General features: G+C 33.8%; 1 protein-coding gene across 1 annotated transcript in view; it reads left to right on the forward strand.

Moving 5' to 3' along the window:
* Positions 1-7217: 7217 nt before the first annotated feature.
* LOC110037068 overlaps positions 7218-15389 on the forward strand; it is a gene marked incomplete at its 3' end in the record, with an annotated part of 66557 nt that continues 58385 nt past the window's right edge. The window contains 3 exon segments of the mRNA XM_020741646.1: positions 7218-7446; positions 7531-7594; positions 13844-13952. Of these exon segments, the coding sequence (XP_020597305.1) occupies positions 7374-7446; positions 7531-7594; positions 13844-13952 (246 nt within the window).

The raw sequence follows: 15389 nt of genomic DNA on the forward strand, positions 1-15389 counted from the left end.
ATATATATATATATATATATATATATATAAAGACTTTATCTGTATAATTATCTTCTGTCAACAAAGAGCTGATATATATATATATATATATTAAGTCTTGAAAAAGTGTTTTAGGGTTGTAAGAGCAAAAAAAAAATTTTATATAGTCATAGTTTAAATTTTTAACTAATTTTTTATCTTTCATGACAAATGTTTTACGTTTTTTCCCTATTCTTAAACCATACATTACAATTTGTTAAATAAATCAAAATTTGTGAAATTGTTAACAATATATTGAAATGCATATTGAACGTTTTGTAAGAAATAAGTGAAAATAAAACCACTTTGGATTTATTATATTTAGTTCATATAATCAATCAATTATTAAACAAAGTAATTTAATGACCATTTTTATGGATGGAATGAGTCATCTTCTCCTCAAATTTTTTTAATTAGAATTGTTCATTTATAATATTACTTATCACATGCTGAATAATTGGAATAGTAGAATTATATTAACTTCTTAGCATTGTATGAAAATCTAGTACGCAAATAAATAAAAAAAAGCCGATGGAGGAGACACTAGATTTTTTTTTTAATGTAGAAAATCTACAAGTGAAAACCAATGGGTCCTAGCCCGATAAAAATGGTTCCTCCATTCGAATTTATGTTACAAGACTTTATTTGCTCTTGAAAAACATAAAATAATATCGCAAGAGTGGAAAAAATCAACTCAACGTATTAGAGGAGTGAAAAAAAATAATAGGGAGGTGATAGTGATCTGGTCGCGATGATGATGGAAGATCATGAATTGAGATTAATAAATGAATATTTTCACTGATGTTGGTGGCTACTAGGAGATATGTCTTTGGATATACTTAATTTTTTCTTTAGTTTACACATGTTTTTGAATGAAATTGTACTTTAATGGAAGATATTTTTATGTTTATGATGCATGTATAACAAGTCTGAGCATGGAACGAATTGACTGAATCATAGCGAAATGGAATCAAATGGAGCAAATGTGCTGATTGTGGTTTGGCGCTTAGGCGCCCACTTTTGGGCACCAAGGTGTTGTAGTTGAACATCTTGGAGGCGCCCAAGATTTTCGAGCAGAAAGAGAGCCCGACGCCTCACAATTTGGGCTCCTAGGTGTTGCAGTTCAGACAATTACTTTATGTACAACTGCTATAGTGTTTTTACAGGTGCTGACGATTCAGATGGGGAGTTTTGGCAATCTTAGGTCCAAGGAAATTAGGTAGGAGTACGAACTCTTGTTCTAGAGAGATTTGAGAGGGGAATTTGCGAGAATCTATAAGGGCTTTACGATGACATATTGTGTAGCACTGCAGAAAACATCACCCAGTAGAATTTGCTTCTCTTTTCAGAGAAAAAGGACTAAGTTTCGTGTGCAATCTTATTTGATTATTGTTGTAAACACATATTTGGTTAATTTACTTAGATTAAATGATGTTTTCTTTGGTGTTTATCATTTCTAATGAGTAGATTTCTTATACTTTTTTCTTATGAAGGATATGTTCAGTTTTAGGGTTGTGAATGTTTTGAATTGATCTTTATTTTCATGTGATGAGTATTTCTCTAAACTTAATTTACATGATGTATTGACCATATAACTTGTTAAAATTTATTATGACCCATTAAGACTCGAAAGAGTAGTGGCGAAACAACATAGAATATTCACATTATGTGTATGGCTATGAAATATGAGTCATGAGGCAATGCAACGTACGGAGATTCGTATCGATATAGTTTGAATTAGGAGTTTCACGGGTGAAAGACAGAAACAATTACCTAAATTTGAATCATACTAATTTATGCACTTGAAATAGGGTAAATAAGTCTTATGCTCCTACTGTCACTACCACATTAAAATTCTTACTATTAAAACCTAAAATCTATCTAGGAAATCACAAGAGAGGAGTACATTTATCAATCTTGAACTTCACCTGTTTATTTGATCTAGGCAAGTTTAACTTAGGAGTAGTTGTTAGAAAAATCATATTAAGCGAACTTCCAAACTAGGACATGAAAGTAGTAGGCTAGAATTCACCCTTAGGTTGTTATTACCATAAAGTAAAGCACGTTATCTTGGCATACACCTTTTATTGAGTTTGAAACCATTCCTCTTTCATGAGAATGCGTGATTTGATTAGGAGAAATTGATTGATGATCAAATGTTTTTATTCTTGCTAAAGTATAGAACACCAAACTTAGTTCCATCCTAAGGAATATGAAAATATTGCTAAAATATACTATGAGGAAGTACATGTGAAGTCTCATTATCCATAGGCTTTCGAGCTAAATGAGACTTATCACACCCTTGCTTGCTCGTCAAGGATTTTCATTGTGCCAAAAGAAAAATATGGGATGGAGTTTCTTTGCTTCTTATGATGTTTGAATGATAACTTGAGAAATGGATTAGAAAGGGTAAGCTAGAATTATTTCGATTACCCTGTTTGTAATTGCCTCAACTCAAATTTACATACAATTATTATTATTTTTTATTAGTTTGATCTATTATTTTGGGAAGTTTGTGGATGTGTTCTTGGGGTGTTATGTGGTGTGGTTGGATCGTTGGGTGGTTGTGTGGTTTCCGGTGGGGGAGGGGAGTGGATTGTCGGGTTATTTCATGTGTTTTGGTGGCTATGGGATGTGTGTGATGGGTTGACTGGGTGGTTTCGGTATGGCTGGCTATGGTGGGTGACTGTTGGGTGGTTACTGTGGTTGGTGTTGGATGGTCGTTGTGCTTGGGGTTAGGTAGTGACTGTGCTGGCGGTTGGGTAGTGGCTATGCTTAGGGTTGGGTGGTGGTTGTGCTTAGGGTTGGGTGGTGGTTGTTGTATGCTCTCTAGTTTATTTGAAATATTAATGTTTTATCTTTTCTTTGTTACTAATGCAATGATTAAGACTAAAGAACTCAATTCATCAGTCCTGTGGGATAGGGAAGTCACAGTTATATTTGTGACCTGTGTCTTAAGGAGGTTAAATAAGGAAATAGATCCACCACCTCTTTCAAAAAAGAAGGTTAGCAAACTATTATGAAGAAGTTCAAGGAAATGACAGGAAGAGAGTACGATATGTTGCAATTTAAGAACAAGACCCTACTCTTAAGTATAGAGAAAGCTCTTCTTTTGGCTTAGGGATCTGAAGAAGTGGTGGAAATACTAATGAATTTTTTTATCTTCTAAATGTTTGCTCCCATTCTTCTGACCAGGTGAAATCCTTTGCTTTCCTTTGTATTTTAAAGAATATTGCACATTTGTCACCTAACTTAAAGATGAATTGGCTTAGACTTGTGATCCGATCAGTTAAGTTGTGCATTTCCTTAGCATTTCGAAGGGAGAACATGTCCAAAAATGCTTGCACTTTTTTCGGGTTGGCTTTGATTCCCTCTATGGTTAAGAGGTAGCTAAGGTATTTCTTTGTTGCTCTCCCGAAGGTGCATTTGAGTGGATTTAACCTCATATTAAATTTTCTAAGTAGTTTAAAATTTTCTTTTAGATCTTCAATATGTTGTTCAACTGATTTACTCTTAAACAACATATCATCCACATACACTTCAATATTTTTCCTTTTGGTTAAAAAAGACTACACACTTGAGTCATTGATAAGTAGCTCCAATATTTTTAAGCCCAAAGGGTATTGCCTTATAATAAAAAACTCCATAGCTTATTATGAATGTTGCCTTCTCCGCATTGGCTAGATGCATCTTTATCGGGAGGTATTTAGAACAGGCATCTAGAAAACTCACTACTGAATGAACGACTACTGATCCTCTAGTACATCAATCCTTAGCAATAGGTAGTTATCCTTTAGGCAGGCAGAGTTAAGCTTGGGTAAATCGACACAAATTCTCCTTGTTGTTCGCTTTTTGCACCATCACTAAATTTGATACCAAAGTCAAATATCACACTTCTCAAGTGTATTTGGCCTTTAACAGTTTCTGCACCTGCTCTCTAATCGATTTTGCCAAAGTTATTGCCAAAGAATCCATCTTCTGCGTTATCAGCCTAACAACAAAGCTGATGTTCAGTCAGTGGCAAGCAACGTCAACTGACATCCCTTGCATTTTATAGCCGACTAGGCAAAAATGTCTCTATACTCCTGGAGGGTTTGGATCAACACATCTTTTGATCCTACATCAACATTCTCACTTATTAGATGTCTCTGGTCTTCTATTTGTGGCCGTTGGCTTTCTATCAGTGAGCCATCCTTAGCTGTACACTTTTGTACTTTTTATCCATTAGATTTCATTGAGATTCACACAGACATGAACCTAATGTACAATCATATTATTTGCCTCTCATTTTTTACTAAGAGACATCATATTTTTTATTTCTAAATTTTATTTTTTGCCTGTAAGTGAGGTAAGATAACCTAGTGACCACTATAAGGACAAAATTGAAAAGTAACAAAATGTCTTAAGGATAAGTAATAATTATATGAAGTATCGAAGAGACCTGTTCGTTTGACTGTGCTAAATCATGGCTGTAAGTCAGTGTTTGATGGTCTTCAGAACGGTAATTGACTTTGCTCTACCGGTCAATGCTAGTGTGGTTGCCGAGTATTGATGCCCATATAAAGAACTCCTGTTGGCAGAGTAAGGCGAGTTATTAAGCAGATGGTGAATCACCATAAGTTGTTGGGTCAACAAGGTGATCATTTGAGGATGCTCAGTGTGGTTATGTAATGGTTTGTTCCCAGTCCATAATTAGAAATCTAGAGGGCATATGTGAGCTAGTTGTCGATGTTGCATTCTTACCTTGAATCAAGTTATGATAAGAGGCAGGTCGATGCCTTTGCTCAGCTCGATTGACTTTAGTCTTTGGCTCGTACGACCTTCTCTCGGTTGGACTCCAACCTTGGCTTGAAGGGGTCACAAATGGTCAGATAACTCCTTTGGTATTTTGCTAGTAAACACTTAGGGTTTGTTTGGGGCAGATACAACTTATTGAATAATCTGCTGATGAACTGATTAAAAATAATATATTGATAAACTAGGTGCGATGACTATTACACATTTTATTTTTTTTTTGGAAAAGCCAAACCGCTGCCAGAAAGCTACCACCGCACCTATCTTGGTGCGGTGTGAAAACGTTGTTTTCAGTGTTTTGAAAACGCATAAGTTGCCAAAAAGTTGTTTATCCAAACAGTCCAGGTGCGTCTTCAAAATGCCACCGCACTAAATAAACTGCCCCAAACGGACCCTAGTATTTCACTAATAGACCCTCAATCTTTCCTGGTGGACCTTAAGTCTTCCGCTCAAAGGTCTTTGGTCTTCTTTTTGTGGGCCATTGCTTTTCTATCAGTGGGCCATTCTTAGCAGTACACTTTTGTACTTTTTATTTGTTAGATTTCCTTGAGATTCGTGGAGATATGTGTCTAATGTACAATTATATTATTTGCCTGCCTTTTTTTATTAGGCGACTTTATGTTTTTTTTATTTTTAAATTTTATATTTTGCAAGTAAGTGAGGTGAGAGAACCTAGTGACCACTATAAGGGCATAATTGAAAAGCAACAAAATGTCTTAAGAATAAGTAATAATTATGTGAGGTACTGAAGAGCACAAGTGTCGTCGAGCCTTCACACCATATAGCCATTGCAAGGTCGGATCCTTTATAGTATAAAAATTTATTATTGTAATATCATATAAAAGTCGAAAATAACACGTAAGAATTGATAGATCTTTAATGTAAATATCTAAAAAAAGAGGACTTTACATAATTTAAACGATTAAAAGAGACTAGAAGAATTATCATTATACTCAAATTTAAGAGATTCCCAAATTATAAAACACACACACACACACACACACACACACACACACATATATATATATATATGGAGAGAGAGAGAGAGATTAATAAATAATAATATCAACAGCAATAACAATAACAACAACAACAACAACAACAACAACAACAATAATAATAATAATAATAATAATAATAATAATAATAATAATAACAACAACATATAAATTTGTATATAGTCAAGATAATAATAATAATAATTACTACTAAAGAGTCTGGTGAAAAAAAAAACATATCATTTTATTTTTCAAAAAAATAATTATATTTTTGGAAGTACAAATTTTAAAAGGAGTTTCTTAATATTTATGTCCAAAGTGTTTCTGGTTTTCAGATACAACTAGTTATGATTCTCAGATATAAGTTCTGTAGTTCATAGTTCTCATATAACAATTATGTTTTTGTATGAAATAGGTTTCAAACAGTCTATTATGTGTCTTTTTGACGAAATCAATTTTTAATAACTTAATTGATTACAATACAAAAATCATATTATTTTTCTTAAATCAATAAAATGACATAAAAAAGACATCTTCAACAAAAAAAGTTTGCTCCATACAACGTTTCTCACCAAAAAAAACTTTTTCATAAAAAAAATTGTTAATATTAAACCATAGAATAAATCTTATTTCTCTAAACTTTAATGAATAATACCTAGGAGTGGGGGGGGGGGGGGGGGTTAATGTGGATGGGGTTTAATAGTGGAAAGAATGGGAAAAACGTAACATGGAGGTACCTACACATAAGTTTTAAATAAAACATGGCCTACACGAGCGTTTCACAAAAAACTTGGCTTACCCATACATTTCACATTAAACTTGACCTACACATATATTTTTGCTCCTTCATCCATTACTGGCTCTTGGTTCCTCTTCTAGGTAATCCTTATTACATATATTTTTACTCCTTTATCCATTTTGGTGGCCCTTAAGGTCTTTTTGGCTTATTACAAAAGGGAAGGCTTGGTGGCTCTTAAGGTCTTTTTGGCTTATTACAAAAGGGAAGGCTCGGTGCATCAAGCGACGGTGGAAGAACAAGCGCAGTGAGCAGGGGACTTCACGAGGGATCTTGATGCTTCGAAGGGGATCGTCGATTCGTGAGACGTTTGGGAGTGGGGGCTTCGCTAGTCGAGATGCGAGGGCAGAAATATCCTTCAGCTTTGAGAGATCAGACAGGGACGACTTCAAGTCGCGGGGTAAAATTCGTGGCGGGCGGCCGCAAATGTCTGTTTAAAACGCCAAAAATTTAAATGGCGTCGCAATTTGAGACTGCGCCACACTAAAAAAAAAACTACCCCAAACAGGCCTTAGTTCCTCTTCTAGATTATTCTTTTTAATAAGCCCCAAGTTTATCCGCATAATAATTATCGTTATTTAAAAAATGTCCCATTTCGTATGGAACTCACCGCACGCTTGTTGCCACCCTACCACAAACAAGCACCCATCTTCCCCTACCAGCCGCCGCGTAACTTACCTGTCCCACTCGGGCAATACAGAAGCCCCACTCCCTCCTCCTCGAGAGCATAGATCGTCCTACCTGTGGCAGGTAGCTGTACGGTATCAATGGACTCAACAACGTTAACTCATGACGTCGATTCGATCCTCCAAGCGGCTTCCGAGTTCGCCTCCTATCCTGGTGCGAATCTCTTCTTTTCTTCCGGTCGATCTTATTCATCCCTAGATAGCCTGCAGTGCATCTAGATATTGTTTGACTTTGCAGGAGCAGTGAATGACGCTGCGGCGAAGGAATTTGTTGATCGGTGCCCACTTACTACTCTTTTTGGGTATGTACCCTCAATTTGCTATTCGATGCTTGCGTTTTGGTTCGAGAAAACGTGGCAAACGATGTGTTGCTTGAAGTTTGCACTTTCGAAATCTCTGAAAGGCACGTCTCCGATATTCCGAATGTGATGTTAGGGTTAACTTAGGGGTCTGTATCGAAACCTCTTTGCTTCAAGTGGATTTAGTAAATATGTAAATGTGGATTTAGTAAATCCTGGAGAGCTTAAATTTCGGAAACTATTTGGCATGAGCTTTAATAAATACAGTTAAATCCTAAGAAACTGATGGTGAAATCCAGATTTACTGCACCTTGAAATTGGATGCGTTGAAAAAGACCATCTTGGAGGATTTTCACGGAATCCCGCCTTAATTCTCCCGCAAAGTTAATACCAGACAACTTGGAGGATTTTCACGGAATCCCGTCTCTTTAGGTTCAATGCCCTTCTCAATTGTCGGCAAACTAGATGTCATTTATCAGTATAGTTTGTTGCATGTGAAGATAATATGAAGATTATAAGTTTGATACCAAGCTTATGGGTAGAATTGTTGTAGAATGTTGCAAAATCACTTTGGGATTTTTAAATGCCCAAGGTGCTAGACACCATCCCAGCGGTGCTAAGAGCCATCTTACTGATTGTCACAGTAAAACAAGAAAATATAAGAAAGGGTGTTTCATTTCTAAACACATTAAAATTTTTTTTTTAATTGTAAATGCTTGTGCGTCCCTTGGAAGTGTAAATGCTTGTGCGTCCCCCAGAAGTGTCACACTATGTGACTTGAATACCGTGAAAAGTGTTCAAGGGTCGCAACACTTGCACCCGAGTATAGTGCCAAATAAACAAGAGTTCCCACATTATGGAAGGATGTGGGAAAAAATGTTAGTCCATGAAACTAATATTAGGACAAGATCTTGAAATTTTGGTACTATATCAGATAAATTAATGAAATTAGTAGATATTATGGTTCATATGAAGATAAATATCTTACGCATTCAAGAATCTTAATGGATTGGAGAAAAACTAAGTAAATTGATAGCGTAGGTTTTAAACTTTGGTATCCAAGTCGGAGTCACACTAGAAATGATGTAGGTGTAATTTTAGATAAGAATTTGAAAGATAATATTATAAAAATGGTCGGAGTCACACTAGAAATTTAGATAAGAATTTGAAAGATAATATTATAAAAATTAATAGAATTGGAGATAAAGTTGTAGCCCTAAAAATTATTATTGATACTAAAATTTTTAATGGTATAAGTGTTTATGCTTCTCAAGTAGGTTTAGATATAGATTTGAAAAAAAAATTTTTGATTGCCCTAGAAGAATTAGTATCAATGATAGTTCTTGAAGAAATAATTTTTATTGGTAGAAATTTAAATGAACTTGTTGGCAAAGTGGTAGAAGATTTTAGAAATATTGACTACGGTTTTAGAGTGATTAATGAAGAAGACAGAATCATATTAAATTTTGCTTTAGCTTATGATTTTATTTTGCTAATACTTTATTTAAGAAAAGAGATGAGAATATTTTTACTTATAAGAATAGATATAATAAAATACAAATTTATTATTTTCTTATGAGAAAAAAAGATCGTTAAAAATGTAAAGATTATAAGGTTATTTAAAGTAATAATTTAAGTACTCAGCATCTATTATTAGTTCTAAATTTTAAGATGAAGAATTGTAAGATAAATAATACAATATATTATTGTTATAAAGTTAGATTGATCACTTATAAGACAAATAAAATTATTTTTATGAGTATATTTCAAGATTTCAATATTTGGATTGTTCTGAAGAAGCTAATTCTATATTGGATAAAGTAGCAAATACTATTAAGCAAGTGACAGAAGCTATACATAGAGAATAAAAAAGAAAATTTTTTTATAAATGAAAATAGTTAATGCCTGATGGTGGAATAATAATGTGCAAGAAAAGATAAAATATTAGAAGTTATGTTATAAAAATTGGTTTAAATGTAAAAACTCAAATAATTGATAAAAATATTTAGTGACACGTAAGAAGTCTAATAAAACAATTTGTGACACTAAGAATTCTGCTTTATTGATCTTTATAAAGGATTAGATACTGAAGATAGTGATATTATATACATAAACTAGCTAAATAAAGTGAAAAAATAAAGATTCAATTCAAATAAAGTGTATTAAAGATGAAGATAAAAAAATATTTTTTTTGAGAAATATATTTAACATAGGGGTGTGAGCTATTTTGATAAATTTTTTAAAGAAGTTTATGAAAATGCTATAGACCTTAGTGATATTAATATCTTTATTAATAATAAAAATTTTTATTTTTACCATCACATTAGTGAAATGGAAGTTGAGGAGGCTTTAATGAAAATCAAGGGTGGAAAATTAGTAGGACTTGATATCTCTATTGAAGTGTGAAAATATCTTGGAGATTTGAGAGTTTTTTGGCTTACTAAACTCTTTAATATTATTTTAAAAACTAAAAAGATACCTGAGAAGCGGAAGAAGGGTATTTTGGTCATAATATTTAAGAATAAAATGGATACACAAGATTATGCAACTATAAAGGAATTAAGTTAATGAGTTGTGTTTTCAAATTATGTGAGAGGGTAATTGAATATATGTTAAGACGTGATACAAAGATTTCTCATAATCAGTTTGGATTTATGCCGAGCAAGTCTATTGTAGAAGCTATACATTTATTGAGAGTTTTGATGGAGAAGTACAGAGAGAGTAAGGAGGATTTGTATATGATTTTTATTGATTTATAATAACTTACGATAAGGTTCCAAGAGAAGTTTTTTGAAGAGTTATGGAAAAGAAAGGTGTTGATATGAATTATATTCGAGTCATCAAAGATATGCTTAATAAAGTTGTTACTTGTGTTCAAGCAGAAGGAAAATTGACCAGTATTTTTCTATTTCAGCTGGATTACATGAGGGATCAACTTTGAGTCCATATTTTTTTGCTTCAGTTATTGTTGCTCTTACTGCACATAAGCATTAGTATGTACCTTGGTGCTTGCTTTTTGCTAATGATATCTTTTTGTGGATAAGGCTAGAGGAGTTCAGGAAAAAAAATGATTTGTGGTGGTCTGCACTAGAGTTTAAAGGCCCTCCTCTGTGTAGATCTAAAACTGAATACTTGGAATGTAATTCTAGTAGTTGTAGCTCTAGTGATAAAGTTGTAACTATGGGTGATCAAATTATTAAAATGCATGAGTATCTTTGATATCACAGGTCTATTGTTCAAAGTGATGGTGATATAAATGGGGTTGTCTTTAGTAGAATTCAGGATGGTTGGTTGAAGTGGAGGAATGCATTAGGCCTATTGTGTGATAGAAAAGCACCACTTAGACTTAAAGGAAAACTTTATAAGATGGTGGTGAGACCTGCAATGTTTTATGATACAAAATGTTTGCCTTTAAAAGAAAAAGATAAAACAAAGTTAAGTGTTGCTGAGAGAATGCTTAGGTGGATGAGTGGCTTGGCACTTAGAGATAAAATGCGAAATGAATCTATCTATGAAAGGGTTGGTGTAGCTCTAGTTCCATGCAAGATTAGAGAGAATGATCTTAGATGGTTTGGTCACATTAAATGTCAACCATCTGATGATTTAGTAATGACAGTGTATGGTTTAGATTCAACTATGCTAAGAAAGGCTGAGGCAAACCTAAAAAGACTTGGGCATATTGTATTTAGAGTTAAATGAAAATATGACACTCAAATAATCTTTTAGAGTTAAATGAAAATATGACACTCAATAAGACACAATGGAGAAAAATGATTCATGTAGCTAACCCCACTTAGTGGATAAAAGGCTTATTGTTGTTGCTGCTGTAAATGATAATCTCACGTTAAAATTTTTAAAGTAAAATAATTAAATTCTAACTACTATGTTATTTGTAATAAAAAAGTATTGTTAAGTAGATTATGTTCAATGAGTTTTAAAAAAATGTTTAAATGATTTGAACAGTAAAATTGCTTAAATTGGAATCTTGAATACACAAGGGATGTGTGGTATCGGTTTTGTAGGAGGATTTAGGCGTGATTCCACTTAAATCTTTCTAGTTGATTTTATTTGGCGTTTTCAATCCCGTAATTTAGGAAATTTGGATTTCACCCTTTGAAAACGTAAATCTCGGATTCATGAAATATGCAGATTCGTTTGATTTAATGTGATTTAAAGCGTGATTAGGAATATAGCTAGCGGGAGCGATGGAGATATCGTTAGTCGCAGATTCGAGCTACAATATCGAAGCCCCGCAACCCTAACATCATCCCAGCTCTTCGATCATCCTCAATTTGCTAGTGCGATGTCTTCCAATTTAACAAGAATTAGGTCAATTACACACTTTTTCTTCTTTCTTTATGTTCTACCCCTTGCAACAAATTTTAATCTTTAGGCAAGGATAAACTACTTTGAACTATCACACTTCACCATCCATACACAATACAACGAACAAATGTTCATTACGTAGAATGAAATTTTATAAGTGTTTAAAAATATTTTTAAAGGCATTTTTTGTAAATTTTTTTTTTCAAATAATAAATTAAAGGGACATCCGTTTTGTTTTTTTTATCTGTTGTAATCCATGTGCGTGCGTTCCTGCATGCCTGCTTGCTCGTGTGTGCGTGTTTACAAGGTGTGCGATATTTAATATATTATTGAAGGTTAAGTTGGGAGAAATTAAGATGTCTCACTGTATTGCAATAGTTAAGAAAGATCCATTTTCAATTTTTATTTTTCTATTGCTTGGTTACTGTTTATAAGTTTGAAATATATTGACAAAATTTCTCATGTGGTTGGTGGCTCTTAAATCGGATCTATAAAGGGGAAGAATTACTAGAGGCATTAAGAGCATAAAGATTAGAAATCATGTAATGATGAGAAAGAGAGTAAGAATCTTATGATTTTCCTAGAGTAAGAATCTTATGATTTTCCTAGGGAATCGAGAAAATTCTTTAATTTTTTTATTTTTCTTAATTGGGACTTTCTTACTCCATTAGACAGACCTGTCCTTTTTTATTTCAGCCTTTATTATCTCCACAGTCTTGAGGCTTTCCATGAAAATTTTCAATTTTTATCTTTGATGGGCCATTTCTTTTTGTAGTAGTTGCACAAGAGATTATCTTTGAAGGAAAGGTTTTGTCCTTTTGGAGAAGGTTTTGTGACAGAAAGTCCCTTACCTTGAGATTCAGAAGTTGTCATTGTATTTTTCTTTCTTTTGCTTGTATGAGAGAGAATACTTCATGCAGAAAAAGGAGATCTTCATTTAAGATTTGAATTTGAATTTAGTCAAATTCATTATTGTGTCCCGCCGAAAACTCAATAATTCTCTCTTGCATATGAATTTTGTAAGGATCACAATATCCTCACAGTATGACATATTGAGATTTTGTAGTAGTTCAACTCTAACCGTTAAATTTTCATAGTGTTATTATTTAATGACAGGAATTTTACCTTGTTTGGTAGTAATGATTTTTGCTTTAATTTCATAGATGAGTGCAGCATCTTTCACTTTTATGTAGGTTTTAGGTTTTTTAAACTGTATATCAAACCTCTTGTGAGTTGTAGGGAAGAAATATAAAAGGCCCTCTGCATCCACACTTGGAGAGCTGGACCTTTTTTTTATTACTAGAGTTCCTTTTCTATTAGACCTCCTACTTATTGATTGTTGAATAGTCTACGTTACGGTGCATGTTTAATATTTATATGTCATCAATTTATAGCCTTGTCTTTTTTGAAACTTTTTAATTAATTTTTCCATTTTTAAGTTGTCAACTGCTTTTGTATGGATGCTAAGGGGTGAGTTTAGGGAAGTATTTGTGCTTCAGGATGTTCCTTCATCCGCTGAATATGTGAACCTCAGAGGTCTTAACCTAAATCTGTTCTTGGCTCTTCTGCACAGATTGGCTTTGAGTTTTTTATTGCTCATATATTAGTCTTAAAAGAGACACTGTTAAATTCTTTTTTTCCCGAATTCTTTATGTAATTTGTCTTATTTTCTTTGTTTATTGAGCAGAAAGCTGAGACATTGCTGGCCTCATGACATTTTTCTTCGACTTGTTTATTTTATATTTGTAAAGATGAATAAAATTAGTACTTCAGGAATTATGCTTTATTGGATGAGAAAAATTTAAAATTTTTGATATGAAATGAAGTAATATTACGTAAATTTCCTGTAGTCCGATAAGCTTATAGCAGAGAAACTGTTTTGTAATAATCTTATTTAGTCACCTTAATTTTTTTGAGCTCTTGCAGTGCGTTACAGATGGAGGTGGATGTACCTAAGCTGGAGGATACTCTAGTTGCATGCTTAGAGAGAATATTCAGAACCAGATATGGCTCCACTCTTCTACTACAATATGTTGTATGTATCCTTCTAGTAATTTGTTTCTTGAAGGGCTCATTGATAGTTATTGTATTAGCTGGTCCCTTTTTAATTCATTTTAAACAGTTTTCAGAATGTAGCAATATTTTCTTTAGTAGCACATTTGCTCGTTACCACAGGGGCTGCATCTCATTCTTATATCCTTCATCAGCTCATTTAACAACATGTGCCCTCATCATCGTTGACGGTAGTATAAATGGGAGAAGTTAGAGAAAGTGTGCTTTCTATAAATAATACCATATTAAACAAAGGAGAAAAAATATGCATGCCTCCCATCTGCATTTAAGAACGAACATCTTGAAACTTAACTGGCCACAATACGAAGGAATATTATATTTGGTAATGCTTCAAACACGCACAAAGTCAATACATTTTCAATACTTGTGCATATATATCATGCAATAAATAAAAGGAGCATGATTCACAAGTAGTTGATTGGATAACATAATTTTTTTTTGTATATGTAACAGGATGATTTTGAATATATGTTGAAGTTGGTATAACGAGTATTTCTGATTAAAATTTAGAGCATGAAGAAATGAATAATCGCTCCATCAAAATAAAATTGCAGTTTTTCTCTCTCTTTCTTTTTCTCTTGAAATATTTACAAGCTACAAAGCTGGCTTCAAATTTGGTGGATGCTATTTTTGGAAAGAATAAGGTTTTTGTATTTTGTTTTTCATTGGTTGAATTTAAGTACCTCTATTTGCTAATAAAAAGAACGAAAAAGGAAGATAATAAAGAGAATATTCTTAATTACGAGGTTATATTATACATGTAAATCATGCAATAAATCATGTATTTTAAGATAACACTATTCTAATCTAATGTTTTCCTATGACAACATTTTCCTTCAAACTGTAGCTTTCATCGCAGGTGGATGTACTTGTGGGAATCCCTAGCAACAGGAATCCCTAGTTAGGAGGAGGTAGTGGTGGTAGTTGGTGGATTTACTTCTGGGAGGTGGTGGTGGTAGCCAATGGGTTGGGAGATAGTTTTGGCAGCAGATGGAAGGCAGGGCATGAGATCTAAGGGTGCTAAGTGGGGTTGGGCATGATATCTGGAGAGGTTGAGGGATTATGGGGGCTGTAGAAAGCTGGGAGGAGGTAAACAACAAGAAAACATGGAGAGGGGTTTTGGTAGTAGGTGGAAGGAAGGGACCTGCTGGTGAGAGTGTTGCGGGAAGGATGGGCTGGTGCTGTTAGTGGCAGCTATAGAACACAGGGAGTAGGCAGGTCATAAAATGTTTACTGGGAGTGGAGAAGAGTGGGAACATGTACAGGAGGGTTGCAGGAGCAGCAACAACGAGCAGAGAAGGGGAAGATACAAACCACCTCGGATGAGTTATAGCCGGAGCATCTTCTCGCTGTCGTTTAAAAAGCCCTAGAAGGGAAAGAGGGACGCGTGGGCTGGCCT

This window comes from Phalaenopsis equestris, unplaced genomic scaffold, assembly GCF_001263595.1.
Source record: "Phalaenopsis equestris unplaced genomic scaffold, ASM126359v1 Scaffold000002, whole genome shotgun sequence".
NCBI lineage: Eukaryota > Viridiplantae > Streptophyta > Magnoliopsida > Asparagales > Orchidaceae > Phalaenopsis > Phalaenopsis equestris.